The 15,308-nt window shown below is 36.8% G+C and overlaps 1 protein-coding gene across 1 annotated transcript in view; it reads right to left on the bottom strand.

The window, feature by feature from the left end:
- SPATA9 (spermatogenesis associated 9) overlaps positions 1-15,090 on the bottom strand; it is a 29,818-nt gene extending 14,728 nt beyond the window's left edge. The window contains exons 1-3 of the mRNA XM_024746973.1: positions 14,916-15,090; positions 14,674-14,762; positions 1,846-2,073 (exon numbers count right to left, since the gene is read on the bottom strand). Of these exons, the coding sequence (XP_024602741.1) occupies positions 1,846-2,073; positions 14,674-14,762; positions 14,916-14,976 (378 nt within the window). The 5' untranslated portion in view covers positions 14,977-15,090. The remainder of the gene's footprint in view (positions 1-1,845; positions 2,074-14,673; positions 14,763-14,915) is intronic.
- Between the last annotated feature and the right edge of the window lie 218 nt (positions 15,091-15,308).

Here is a 15,308-nt window from a genome sequence, read left to right on the forward strand (position 1 = left end):
CCCCCCCGCTTCTCTCTCAGATGCTGGGCAGATGTGCCAGGATCCCTATAAAAAGATGAGTCTCCTGATTTCAAGGTTCCTCTCCTGCAATGCAACTTACTACACGCATAGTTAACATCTGGCTGTCACCACATTGCCCTGTGGGAACTGACACAAGACACTGCTCTGGCTGCTGCTTTTGCTTGTCTCTTCTGTCAGTGTGTGTGCCTGTGTATTTCTATAACTGTGGCAAACTAACTTGTTAGCTCATAAATAGTGTAAAATCTCAGCTCCTTCACAGTTTTAACTTAGCAAAGAGGAGAAAAAAGAAAGACTCTGAATAACAATAATGGACAGTGTCTTTAAACATAATTTCATAATAAATACAGAAATATTCTTCAAAGGACACTTCTTACATCAACTCTCTATGAAAACTATGGGTCTAACAATGCAAGGAAAGAAACAGCAAGGCAAAACATTAGATTCAGAAAGACATTTCATTGGGAATTTAAAATAATACAGTTCAGCTATGTCTCTTTTTGATGATCTAAAGATACAGGAATAAGCCTTAATAGTGCTCAGAAATCCAATGGTTAACAAACAGAAACCATTTTTTACTTTCTCAAACATCAGGTATTATAAAGGTGCCTTTTATAAATGTTGTCTCAGGCAACTCATAATTGAAATATCTGATGATTTCTGGAAATGTCAAAATCTTTGATTAAAAACAGATTCCTATATACTGAATATTTCATTTATTTTAGCGACCCATCATCTATTTTCTCATATTCTTAAAACAACACAGATTTTTGTTTGAGGATTCATCCTTTCCCCATTCTTAAGTCATGTTGTCTGGATGGGGCTCCAACCCCTACTCTAGAAATGAAGCAGGTAATCAAGTCCTAGGCCAATCAATGCACCCCCATTTCCCTGGTTTAGAGGTAAGCTATTCTCTTAGAGTGAACCTCAGGACTTGGCCAGGAATGCTGGGTCAAGGACTCATTCTTTTCTGCTGTAATTGAACCTGGAAGGATGTAGCCTGGGAACAATTGCAAATCATCTTGTGACCACGAGGGGAAAGTCAGTCTATGAATGGAGTCAACACAGAGATAGCAGAGCCAAGAGATCAGTAAAAGAGAGAAACAGGATCCTGAAGGTATCATTTGAGTACCTATATCCAGCTATGCCTGAAACGTTCTCAACTCTGGATTGTTCGAGTACAAGAACTAATACATCTCCTTTCTGGCTTACCTCTCCCTTCAACAAAGGAATGCTTTGAATAATGCCCAGATTGAAAAACCCAGAGTTCTGTGCCATAAAGTTCAGAAAAAAAGAAACTAGTCCTGAAAAACTTTGACAAAATATAATAGGACCTCAATAAAACAACATAGAACACATATTTGAAATAGACCTGGACACTGACAGGTCTATCGAAATGAGTTTATAGCTAAATATACTCAATATGTTATGTCAAAGATTATCTTGGAAACATAACAAGGTTATGGGGAAAAGGACACAAAGCACAATCATTTTTAAGGCTTGTTGTAGAATTTCTTTCAGATTTGGCATAGGTGGTAATTTGCATGCTTATATTTAGGTTGAACCATTTGAAATTGATAGTTTCATTTAGTTCAGTCAAATAACAAGGGAGAAAAAAGTGTGCATTACTTCCTTTTTCACATTTATTTAAACAAGAGAATATACTATACTGAAAAAAGGCCCATCTATTTATTTCTCTTATCCAACTATTCTTGTTTTACATCTAGGACAACCAAATGTGCTACATTTTCATTTTCCAAATCTTACAATTTCAAAATACTTCCTAAAAAAAGATCCATAGCCTGTGCAAATGCAATATTTACTTACCTGCATGTTATATAGGGGTTGCTTTGGTGCATTAACTTCCTTGAGCACACAATGAGATATGTCCCTTAACTCTAAAAGTCTGCAAGCAAGCTGAGGCTGCAGAAGTCTGGCAACTGATTTGGAGGATCTGGATATGCTGTTCAATCCTCGAATTAATGTTCCTCGGTTGATCTTGGCTAAAGCAACAGCCATTCTGATTTTGGATGTTTTTTGCACGGGTTTTCTTTTCTGGAAAATAAGCCTTTGAAAAGTGACTGATGTGTGATTCTCCAGTGCAGTATTTATTTATTAAAAATTTTTTTATTTGAAATATAGTTGATGTACAGTATTGTTAGTCTCAGGTATACTATATAATTTGACATTTGCAAACAGTATGAAATGAATATCACAAGTCTAGTAACCATCTGTCTCCATACAAAGTTATTACAATATTATTGATCATCTTCCTTATGCTGTATATTGCATTCTCATTACTTATTATAGAACTGGAGATTTGTACCTCTTAATCCCCTTCACCTGTTTCACTCACACTGCTCCCTCCCTCCATTCCCCCTCACCCTACCAGCAACCACCCATTTGTTTCCAGTGCATTTTTAAAATCTACTTCAGGCAGAGACAAGTACCACATAACTGTACACTGTGCCTGATACTAAGTGTCCAATAATTATCTCCCACCCTCCTTACAATTCATTGGCCCCACCCCAGGTATTTAAATATTTATATGAATATATGATTTTTTCCTTAGTATAAATATCCAGAATTAAGTTAGTAGCCTAAAGATATAAATTTTTCATTTTTCTCTCTGGATTTATCTTTTTGCATTGATTTTTTTTAAAAGAGCTCTTTCAAAAGTAAACAATCTTTTAAAAAAAATTTATTTATTTGGTTGCACTGGATCTTAGTTGTGCAGGTGGGCTCCTTAGTTGTGGCACATGGGCTCCTTAGTTGTGGCACACAGGCTCCTTAGTTGCAGCTCTCTGGCTCCTCAGTTGAGGCACATGGGCTCCTTAGTTGTGGCATGCGAACTCTTAGTTGCAGCATGAATGTGGGATCTAGTTCCCTGACCAGGGATCAAACCCTGGCCCCCTGCACTGGGAGCTCAGAGTCTTAACCACTGCACCACCAGGGAAGTCCCAAAAGTAAACAATTCGTATTCAAATATCATTCAGTGTTTGAATTGTTCAAATAATAATTCTTATTCAAAACTGTTACAAATAGTTTCCCAGCTTACTTTAAAATTTTTTAATGATAAAATATAGCATATATACATAATACATAATGTACAATTTACTTAAAAAATTTTTTATTAGTTAAGGTGCATATCAAAGGAATGATTTTAACGATCCCAGACTCTTGCTTCTTCCCATACATAGAAAAGTGCTATGAGACATCTGTTTTTTTTTAATTGAATGAAAAGTTCTTTAAATTCTACAGTGCTTTACAATTTTCAGAAGTTTAACATACATGATTTCATATAATCCCATAATAACCCTTTTTCCCAATCCCCCAACCTTATGTTACCCCCCCTTCCTTCTCCCCACTGGTAACCACTAGGTCGTTCTCTATATCTGTGAGTCTGCTTCTTTTTTGTTTTATTCACTAGTTTGTTGTATTTTTTAGATTCCACGTATAAGTGATAACATACAGTATTTGTCTTTCTCTGTCTGACTTATTTCATTTTAATGCTCTCCAAGTCCACCCATTTTGCTGCAAATTGCAACATTTTTTATGGCTAATATTCCATTGTATATATACACCACATCTTCTTTATCCATTCATCTGTTGATGGACACTTAGGTTGCTTCCATATCTTGGCAATTGTAAATAATGTTGCTCTGAACATTGGGGTGCATGTATCTTTTCGAATTGGTGTTTTTGATTTTTTGGATATATACACAGGAGTCTGATTGCTGGGTCATATGATAGTTCTATTTTTAGTTTTCTTTGAGAAATCTCCATACTGTTTTCCATAGTGGCTACATCAATTTACATTCCCAACCACAGTGTAGGAGGGTTCCTTTTTCTCCACACCCTCACTAACATTTATTTGTGTTCTTTTTGATGATAGCCATTCTGACAGGTGTGAGATGATATCTCATTGTGGTTCTGATTTGCATTTCCCTGATGATTAGCAATGTTGAGCATCTTTTCATGTGCCTGTTGGCAATCTGCATTTCCTCTTTAGAAAAATGTCTGTTCAGCTCTTCTGCCAATTTTTTTAAGCAGGTTGTTGTATTTTTAAATGTTGAGTTGTATGAGCTGTTTATATATGTTGGACATTACCTCTTACCAGTCATATCATTTGCAAATATCTTCTCCCATTCAGTAGGTTGTCTTTTTGTTTAGTCAATGGTTTCCTTTGCTGTGTAAAAGATTTTAAGTATAATTAGGTCCCATTTGTTTATTTTTGCTTTTTAGGAGATGGATCAAAAAAAATATTGCTGCTATTTATGTCAAAGAGTGTTCTGCCTACGTTTTCCTCCAGGAATTTTATAGTATCCAGTCTTACATTTAGGTCTTTAATCCATTCTGAGTTTATTTTTGTATGTGGTGCTAGAGAACATTCTAATTTAATTCTTTTACAAGTAGCTGTTCAGTTTTCCCAGCACAGCTTATTGAAGAGACTGTCTTTCTCCATTGTATATTCTTGCCTCCTTTGTCACAGATTAATTAACCATAAGTGTGTGGGTTTATTTCTGGGCTCTCTATTCCATTCCATTGATCAATGTGTCTGTTTTTGTGCCAGTACCATACTGTTTTGATTAATATAGCTTTGTAGTATAATCTGAAGTCCAGCAGCCTGATTCCTCCAGTCTGTTCTTCTTTCTCAAGATTGCTTTGGATATTTGGGGTCTTCTGTGTTTCCATATAAATTTTAAAATTATTTGTTCTAGTTCTGTGAAAAATGCCATTGATACTTTGATATGCATTGCACTGAATCTGCAGATTGCCTTGGGTGGTATGGTCATTTTAACAATACTAATTCTTCCAATCCAAGAATATGGTATACCTCTCCATCTGTTTGTGGAGAGGTATACCATAAAATCACAATTTCTTTCATTAGTGTCTTATAGTTTTCCAAGTACAGGTCTTTTGCCTCCACAGGTAGGTTTATTCCTAGGTATTTTATTCTTTTTGATGCAATGGTAAATGGGATTGTTTCCTTAACTTCTCTTTCTGATAGTCTGTTGTTAGTGTATAGAAATGCAACAGATTTTTAAATATTACTTTTGTATCCTGCAACTTTACCAAATTCATTGATGAGCTCTACTAGTTTTCTGGTGGCATCTTTAGGATTTTCTATGTACAGTATCATGTCATCTGCAAACAGTGACAGTTTTAGTTCTTCCTTTCCAATTTGGATTCCTTTGATTTTTTTTCCTTCTCTGGTAGCTGTGGCTAGGACTTCCAAAACTACATTGAATAAAAGTGGTGAGGGTGGACAGCCTCGTATATAAAATATAGCATATATACATAATCATAATGTACAATTTACTTTAAATTTTTTAATGTTAAAATATAGCATATATACACACTGCATTGTACTGTTTAAAGAAAAATGAAACAAAAACCCTATATACTAATCCACAAGCTTACAAAACTTGTAGCTTACAAAGTTCCTGCACATACAGCATATATACACACTGCATTGTACTGTTTAAAGAAAAATGAAACAAAAACCCTATATACTAATCCACAAGCTTACAAAACTTGTAGTTCTGAAAACTTCAAATCTTCTATGAGTACTCTGACAGGAAAAATTTCTGGCATTTCTAAAACACAGGACATGTAGTTCTCTGTTCTAGCAGAAAGTGAACCACAGGTTAGACTGCATTCCAGGCAACAGACAAGTATAATTTCCATTTTTCATTTAAGTAATTTTATGAGCTATTCTGGCTTTTCAGTACATAACTTGGGGGAAAGAGTTGGTTAATAACACAAAGAAGCAACTTTGAATCTCATTTAATTATTGAGTACAAACATATAAGTGCAAAACATATTTTGGATTTTTTTGTCTACAATAAGCATCATATATTTGGTTAAGAGCTAACATGCTGTATATTTATTTTAAATGTCTCAACTTTTATCCTGAAGTCATAATTTTATTAGTGCTGTTTTTGTCATCAAACTTCAGTACTTCTCTTACTCTTCAGCATTTGTCAGTGGAGATAACCAAAAGCTGTTCTAGCCTGTCAATGAAGATGTACTTCTGCAACACCTGGTGCCCTACCGTGGCTTAATCTATTAACTTTAGCAAAAAAGTCCCAGTAGCCCACCTGTGGTCTCAACCCTCCTCATCAGTAGAACAGTAGAGGATGGACTAAGTTGTGGGCTGCTACAGTTGCTATAATTTCAAGCCACTTTAGAGCACAGCAATCCTTACAAGCAGTTACATGGTAGGTAGAACAAGTGAAAAGAACACACAGGTGCAATCACTTGATATTATCTAAGCTGGTTGCATGCACACCTTGAAGAGAAACCACATTGTCTGCAGTATCCAAAGTTCCTGCACATACAGATTCAATTTCTCTTGTGATGTTATGCTTTGCTGCACTGACTCTTCCTCCTAACTCCTCCTCAAGGTGGAGCAGCTGGAATAAGTTTGGTTTTACCTCTGATTACAATTTACAGTTGTCCCTAGGCATCCCATGTGGATTAGTTAGTTCCAGAACCCCTGAAGATACCAAAATCCGTGGATCCTTAAGTTCTTTACATAAAATGGCACAGTATTTGCGTATAGCCTATGCATATCCTCCTTTATGCTTTAAATCATCTCTAGATTACTTATAAACTCTCATACAATGTAAGTGCTATGTAAATCAACAAACTTAAGTTTTGCTTTTTGGAACTTTCTGGAATTTTTTTCAATCACATGTTGGTTGAATCCCTGGATACCAAGGGCCGACAGTACTGTGTTTTCTCTCATTATAATTTGTAACCAGAGGTGAGGACCACATTGCCAGGGCAAACAGGAGTTGGATATGTGCAGTTCCACCTTTAGTGAAACCTTGTCTATGTGGTCATTCAGTGTTTTAGGGACCCTTCATTTCTTCAGTTGCAAAACAACATTCTGTAGTTTCCCTCTTCTGATTTTGTGAGTTCCTTCACAAAATCTTAGTGATATGTACGTGTTGGCCTGGATTCACTGACTTTACACATGTATTTCTATTAACCAGTATTGATGCATTCCCCCAAACATTATACCAGATTGATCCATTCAACTTTCCTCTCTTTCAGAAATTCTAAATTTTTATCTCTGTAGAAAAATAAGCCTATTTGTAATAAATAATCTATTAATAAAAATTCTCCTGCAAGGTTCATATAATGTGTTCACCAAAATACAGCATTTATTTTAGACAATATTTTTTAAAATTCGAGTGCATTATAATAATGCTTTAGCGCATTTTGTGTTATCTTTCTCATTTTAGTATCCTCGTGAGTTTATGGCTTTTTCCAACAGACTCAACTTGTTCCTAATTAATATTTTTGTTTCCCTTTAATGCTTAAATGGTTACAATATGATGACTGCATTTCCCTTTTAAAATGCCTTCCTTTTTTGATACTTTCCTAGATAACTGAAAGAATTATTTCTAACAACAAAATATGTTTCTGACCCCTTTTATTTTCCCTGCCACAAAACATGAAATAAATTTGTTCCCAAGAAGACCATTATTGCTTTAAAGAAGAATAGTGTATTAGAAACCAAATCTGGGCTTGGGGGTGCATCGTCAATGGTTCTTCGTGGCTCTGGGAATACAAAGGTGACAGCAGGGAAAGGCTACTTACATTCCTTAAGATGCAGAAGGAGACGTTCTTCTTTTTTAAATAAACAGTCACCAGTTTATGATGATGGTTCCAATTCACTCTTACTTTCAATGAGTTATTTTTTTAAATTAGCTCTAACAGAAAATTTTTAAATAAAAGGTTGTTCCCCTCTGAGGTACCAGCTTTTCCTTTCTGTCTACTCTCTATGCTATGTATTTTCCTACCAAACCATATGTGTAAATTTAAATGTTGAACTGAAATTAAGAAGTCCTCATTTCCTTCTTTTTCCCTTTTTAATTTTTTGACCTTTGGCCTAAACATCCTGGAGTCAGTGGCAAAGGGTGCAAATTCAGATGATATTTTTTGTCATATGTTCATCATCTCAGCATATCAGCAAATGTCAGAAAAGAAAGTCCCACTCCCAACCACCACCAACACCTCAGAGATAAACAAAGGTACTTAAAGACCATATGCCAAAACAAACTTAGCATCATTTAATCAGATTTATTCAAGAATCCTGCTCCATATTTCTCTATTTGAGCTCCATTCTTTGAATATATATCCTGCTTTCCCCATTACTTTTCTTTTTTCCAGAGCCATGCCCATTTTTCTATCATCAGCAGTTTTAATGCTGAACTCCAATTTCTAGTAACATCAGCTTTTACTACTGTACATCTATAAAACCAGCCTGTCAGCAAATCTTATTCAGTTCTTTCTCTGAATAGTCCCAGAATTTGACTACTCCTCACTAGCCCCAGTACCAACACTCAGTCCACTTTATTTATATACCACTGTCATCTCGTCTCCAGACTTGAAAATTAGCCTCATCAATGGCCTCCCTGCTTCCACCCTTCCCTACTTTCATTCTGTTCCTCAACACATCAGCCAAAGAGACACAATTAAAAATTAGATCACATCAGATCTTGCTTTTCTGCTCAACCACTTCAGTGGCCTCCTGGTGCACTCAGGGTAAAAGCCAAAGTACATACAATGGTCTACAAGGTCCTACAAAGGCTGCCTCTTCTTTACCTCCCTGGCCTCACAGTCTTTTTCTCTCCCTTTTCCTCCTTCATTATTTATTGAACTTGTTAGGTATACTCCCATCTCAGGGACTTTGAACTAACTATGCCATTTGATTCTCAAGGATGCCAAGGTTTGCTCCCTCATTCCTTCAAGTCTTTTTCTTTTTTAAATTTTTATTGGAATATAGTTGATTTATAATGTATTAGTTTCAGGTGTACAAAGTGAATCAGTTATACATATACATATACCCACTCTTTTTTTTTTTAGATTCTTTTTCCATATAGGCCATTACAAAGTATTGAGTAGAGTTCCCTGTGCTATACAGTAGGTTCCTATTAGTTATCTATTTTATATTTAGTAGTGTGTATATGTCAGTCCCAATCTCACAATTTATCCCTCCTCCCTCCCTTATCCCCTGGTAACCATAAGTTTGTTTTCTATATCCATGACTCTACTTCTATTTTTGTAAGTAAGTTCAATTGTACTCCCCCTTTATTTTAGATTCCACATATAAGCAATATCATATATTTGTCTTTCTGTGTCTGACTTACTTCACTCAGTATGACAATGTCTACGTCCATCCATGTTGCTGCAGATGGCATTATTTTGTTCTTTTTTTATTGCTAAGTAATATTCCATGTGGTATATATGTATCACATCTTCTTTATCCATTCCTCTGTTGATGGACATAGGGTGCTTTTATGTCCTGGCTATTGTAGATAGCGCTGCAATGAACACTGGGGTGCATGTATCTTTTTGTATTATGATTTTCTCCGGGTATATGCCCAGGAGTGGGATTTCTGGGTCATATGGTAGTTCTATTTTTTGTTTTTAAAGGAACCTCCGTACTGTTCTCCATAGTGGCTGCACCAGTTTACATTCCCACCAACACTGTAGGAGGGTTCCCTTTTCTCCACACCCTCTCCAGCATTTGTTGTTTGTAGATTTTTTTGACTGGTGTGAGGTAATACCTCATTGTAGTTTTGACTTGTGTTTCTCTAATAATTAGCGATGTTGAACATCTTTCCATGTGCTTCTTGGCCATCTGTATGTCATCTTTGGAGAAATGTCTATTTAGATCTTCCTCCCTTTTTTGATTGGGTTGTTTGTTTTTTTGATATTGAGCTACATGAGCTATTTGTATATTTTGGAGATTAATCCCTTGTCGGTTGTTTCATTTGCAAATATTTTCTCCCAGTCTGAGGGTTTTGTTTTGTTTATGGTTTCCTTTGCTGTGCAAAAGCTTTTAAGTTTAACACATTTTTGACGGGAGACGTATTAGAGCCACAGGCGTTAGTTTCTGCAAAAATCCTCTGGGTCAATAATGTGTTAATTAGATCCCATTTGTTTATTTTTGTTTTTATTTTCATTACTCTAGGAGGTGGATACTTCCTTTAAGTCTTAATTCAAGAATCACTTTCTCACTAAGACCCTCTTGGGGCACAGGTACCTTTCCCATCAATTGTTCTCCCTATCCCTACCCCTACTTCATATCCTTTCTCTGCTACATGCATTCTTCCCCTTAAGACCTACCATTAATATAATATGTAGTTTATTTTCCTTGTTTATTGGTTTTCTATTTGACTAGGATATAAGTTTGGGGTTTTTTTTTAGGACATAAGTTTTACGGCAGCAGTGCTCTATATCCATCTGGCTCACTGATCTTTCCCCAGTGCCTAGAATAGTGTCTGGTACATAGTGGGTGCTCTATAAATATATTCATTTCAGTGAATGAATGAAAAATATCAGAAAAATATAACAAGTTAGTATAGATAAATATTGGAAAAATATAACAAATATTAAATTAGAAACTACCCAGAAAGATTTCAGTGCACAACGTGCTCTGCGAATTTTCACAATGATAGTGTCCCACAAGAAACAACTCACCAAAGACAAATATACAACTGAATTATAGAACACTCTAGTTACAGTTCTACTCTCATTATATTTAGAAACCCCAATGCCAATACAAGTAATTTCCAGACATCACTGGTGCATCCCCAGTGAAACCATGCCCCACAAGGTTAAAAAGCTCATTCTGAACCTGTGCCCCATAGGGTTAACAGAAACTGGCGACTGACAGCAATTCTTTAGCTTGTCTTACAGGACAGCAGATAAGGGAGAGTCTTGTTAAAAAGCCCTATGCTTGTAATCTGCCTCCACTGATCAAACTTGCCTTAATTGTTCCTGCAAATTGCGTACCTTCCAAGCTTCACATAGCTTAGACAAATACTGTATATCACAAGACTCCTTTAACCACCCCCTATAGATAACACCTCTGACATATGGGTCGCTACAGTAATGGCTGCTTCAGAAACATGGAGCTAATCTTGCCCAGTTCAAACTGGTCAAGACCACTTGACCATTCAACTGAGCCTGCTCAAGTGTGCAATGGGTGACCTTTTGACATCTGAGGGCCAAAAGTTCCACCCCCAGATCATGCTAACACCCACATTTTCTGAACATACATCCTGTGAAGAAGCATGTAACTCAGATATGCCTGCAAAGAGCAGACATTACCTCACCTTTTTCCTGCCTCCAAACACCTTCACGGGCCTCTCTGACTACGCTATACTCTTCATGCACAAACAATCCAAGCCCCTTGCCTTTGGGGAGGTGGATCAGAGATTTGCTCTCCTGTTTCCTCACTTGGCTGCCTCTTGAATAAACCCTTTCTCTGCTGCAAACCTCAGCGTCTCAGCATTAGGCTTTCTGCATGTCGGACAAAGAAACCTGGTTTGGTAACACCAGCAGTTTTTGTCCCACATGTTTTAAAAAAAAAAAAGAAAGCATAGAGAATTCAGAAAAATGTATCTACATATGTAAGAGCCAAAATTTTGCATGGATTCTGTTACGCTCTGTCTACAATCCTCAATTTTGTAGTATACAGTTAAGTGCAAGATAATTACAGAATAAAATACAAACCACTTTTCATAATTAAAACCCACAAAATTGACCCTATTTACCATAAAAGATTTCTCTCATTCAAGTAAAGATCATCTGAATTAAAAAATTTTAATTCCCTAATTGTAGCATGCATCTTTTCATTCGTTCAAATTTAAAAGTTTAATATTTTAAAGTCCTCATATGGAAATCATTTGCAATTTGCAAGTGTAAACCTTAAAAAGTTACTTTTACTAAAAGATGTGGATACTGAGTGTATTGGGGTCTGGGCTGCTTGGAAGGGAGGGAGTGGAGAGTACAAGACCTCAGAAGCCCGGACCTCAAGTCAAAATTCTAAAATTAACTTTCCCCAGCCCCAGCAAAAAAATGTCCTTCAAAATCTTTAGCCATGAAGAACTATTTAATAACCAGTATTCTTGGTGTATTCCTCTATAAAAATTCCACCACCATCACTCCCACCAAATCTCTAAATCTTTTTTTTTTTTATTCCAGGCCAGCAACATGGCTTTTTCCTAAATAAATAAAATTAAATGCCAATCACAAAACTTAGAGATTTAAAATACAACCCAATTAATAAAGCCCTCTAAGTAGTCTTAAAACCATTCTTTTCAGTATGTTTGGGAACTATGGACCACACTAGAAATAATAAAATCTGCAACATTTATAATCTGACCTTTAAAAATAATCTAGTTAAGAACAGAGAATTAGCATTGTTTCCTGGATAATTTATTTTTGAAGAGCAAATAACTTCAATGTGTTATAATATCCCCTAAATACTCAGGTTTCCTGCCAATCTCAGCAACACTTTCTTCAAAGTAAATGGTGGAAAAAGAACAATGTAAGTGTTTTGAAAATGAGAAATAAAGTAACTTTATGTTTATATTCTTCACTTGGGTGGGGTATAGTTCTTATAAGTGAACGACTTCAGGGATTTGGAAATAGGAACTTAGATTTCTTTGGGGATCAGAATATCAATCTATTTCACATAAAGCATACTTATGGCTCTAGTGATAACGAGGCTATGCAGAGGGTAGGAAGAGATGCAGGAAGTTGTAAAGAAAGTTGCAACTTCGATTAAATAAAACCCAGTTTCTCTAATGTTGGCAATGGTGGGAGAATCACAACTTGGAAGGACAACAGGGCTTTCCAGGTCTAGGCTTCCTTGGCTTTACCTTGAGGTTTTCTCAATAATTACTGACACTACTGTGCTGGCCTTAACCATTTTACATCCTAGACCAAGCATCTCTTTCCTTAATACTCCAGAGCATAGCCAAGAAAAATCTCTCACCTTTCAAAAGAATTTATACTAAGACTAGGGGAATACAAAAAGAGGAAGCAACTAGACACCAAGGTTAAGATATGGAATGACAAAATACATTTTGCCCTCTAGAGCTTTTAAGGCTTATCCTCTCCTACTTAGCCAGCCACCACCTAGATACCACCTTACCACTGTGCATCCAGATAGTTACATTTCAGTATCACCCATTCCTAAAGTCTAGACCCACGACTGACGCCATTTTTTCAAATTTACTTAACATTCTGGAAACATGCTATGATGATTCATACTTTATTGGCATGACACTGCTTCCTTTGGAATATTTTTCCTTATTCATCCTCTGAGACCCAGTCTAAGCATCTTTCCTCCATGAAGTCTTCTCTGACTACCCTATGTAGAGTCATTCCTTCCTCTAAATTGTATATGCCTCTTACCATATTCCATGGCAATTACTTGTTTATGACTGTGTCTCCATGAGATTAAGCTCACTGACTGAAGGAACCCTGCCTTGTTTAATCTCTGTATTCCTTCTTCCCAGTTCCAGGCAAAGTATTTATTAAGTGTCTAATGCCTGGTTATCTGGATGAATGGCTAAAGGTAGCTCTACCTCTCCTTTGGAATAAAATATACAGACTTTGTGGGGGCTTCCCTGGTGGCACAGTGGTTGAGAGTCCACCTGCCGATGCAGGGGACACGGGTTCGTGCCCCGGTCTGGGAAGATCCCACATGCCATGGAGCGGCTGGGCCCGTGAGCCATGGCCGCTGAGCCTGCGCGTCCAGAGCCTGTGCTCTGCAATGGGAATTACTATGTTATTCACAGCGCTTTTTTGTTTACTTCCAGGTTTTAGCTATGTTCCTCATGTTGACATTGCCAAAAGTCTGATTTCTGGATAAGTAAGTTGTTACTGTACCATATAACTTTACAACATATTCTATTCTAACTGTGGCCAAAATGACTAAAACAGCACTTTCCCATTAAGAGTTGCATACTTTTGGGACTTCCATGGTGGTCCAGTGGCTAAGACTCTGTGCTTCCAATGCAAGGGGGCCCGGGTTCGATCCCTGGTCGGGAAACTAGACCCCACATGCCACAACTAAGAGTTTGCATGCTGCAACTAAAGATCCCACGTGCCACAATGAAGATCTCGCATGCCACAACGAAGATCCTGCATGCCACAACAAAGATCCCACATGCCCCAACTAAGACCTGGTTTAGCCAAATAAATATTTTAAAAAAACAAGTTGTGTACTTTTGAGTAAATCAGGTTACCTGTGTCCCCTAAACAAGATGTTAGTTTTTCCTAACTAAATGTCTTTATGATTCTCTACCTATCTCCTTCCACTCCCAATATTATATCTAAAACCTTTTTGCAACAGATGTTTAAAACATATGCATATGTACTTTGTTTAAATTGATATCACTATTTTCTTTCCATATTAAAACACACACCCATGCCATATTTATCTTTCCATTGTTATAACATATCAATTATGTTTTTTCACTGACTTAATTGCCAGATTTTAAAGTACATCTAGATATTTTTCTGACTTTATATTAAGCAAATCTTAAGTCAACTACATTGCAATTGTATCTATGAGAAAGTTCTAGATTTCCAATCTAATGGTAGAGTGACTGTCCTTAAACTCTATTTATCTTTCTACCTCACTTCCTTGTCCACAGTCCTTCTGTTTTCCATATACCCCTCGCAATGAGTAAGAGTTGAAATGGTGTTTTTCTGAGGTGAAAGTAATGTTTTCCTAAGCTTAAAATACTGATCTCAAAATCACAAATTAAATAATTGGTACTAAAAATACAATATACTTTTTATAATCCTTTCAAAGTTATAAAATCACATTACCTGATTAGACTGTGATAATCTTAGGACGGTAGGGAATTCATCTTTAAACTTATCTTTAATGACCATGACTGCTTTCTGGATCCCCTCGACTAAGACAAAAAGAAGTTAGGGGGTTAAAAAAAAAAGCTTAACTAAAAATCCCCTAAACATAATTTAAAAGATCATGGAACACTGGGTCCACCTTGGGGATTTAATTCCCAGTTTCCACACCCATATTCCCTTTACAGGAAGACTGTGCATACTTCTTCCAGAGAAGTTCTTCAACACCTGCCCACATATCCACCCAACAGGTTTGACTGGCATGTTGAGTTCTTGCTTGGGTTCCTAGTTCGAGGCAAGCTTACAGGCCTGGGCACTGCTTGTCCTACTCTACCATTAGTGAGGGATGATGGCAGCCTTCCACTCAGGAACACAGGCAAGGACAGAACCTGCAGCTCACTGCAGGGATTCTTTGTTACTTCACAATGGGCCTCTGAGAACTTGTTACAGAATCCTCTGAAATCACTCTGGCAGTGAGCAGGAAGAGTGTGTTTGGAGGCACAAGGGGAGGAGCAATGGGACTGGAAAGTGAAGCACACTAAGGAGTTCTGCAATATGAATTGAATTTTGCCCCAATTTCTGCAGTGATACTTCAA

The sequence above is a fragment of the Neophocaena asiaeorientalis genome, unplaced genomic scaffold (genome assembly GCF_003031525.2).
Source record: "Neophocaena asiaeorientalis asiaeorientalis breed wild unplaced genomic scaffold, Neophocaena_asiaeorientalis_V1.1 scaffold550, whole genome shotgun sequence".
Lineage (NCBI taxonomy): Eukaryota > Metazoa > Chordata > Mammalia > Artiodactyla > Phocoenidae > Neophocaena > Neophocaena asiaeorientalis.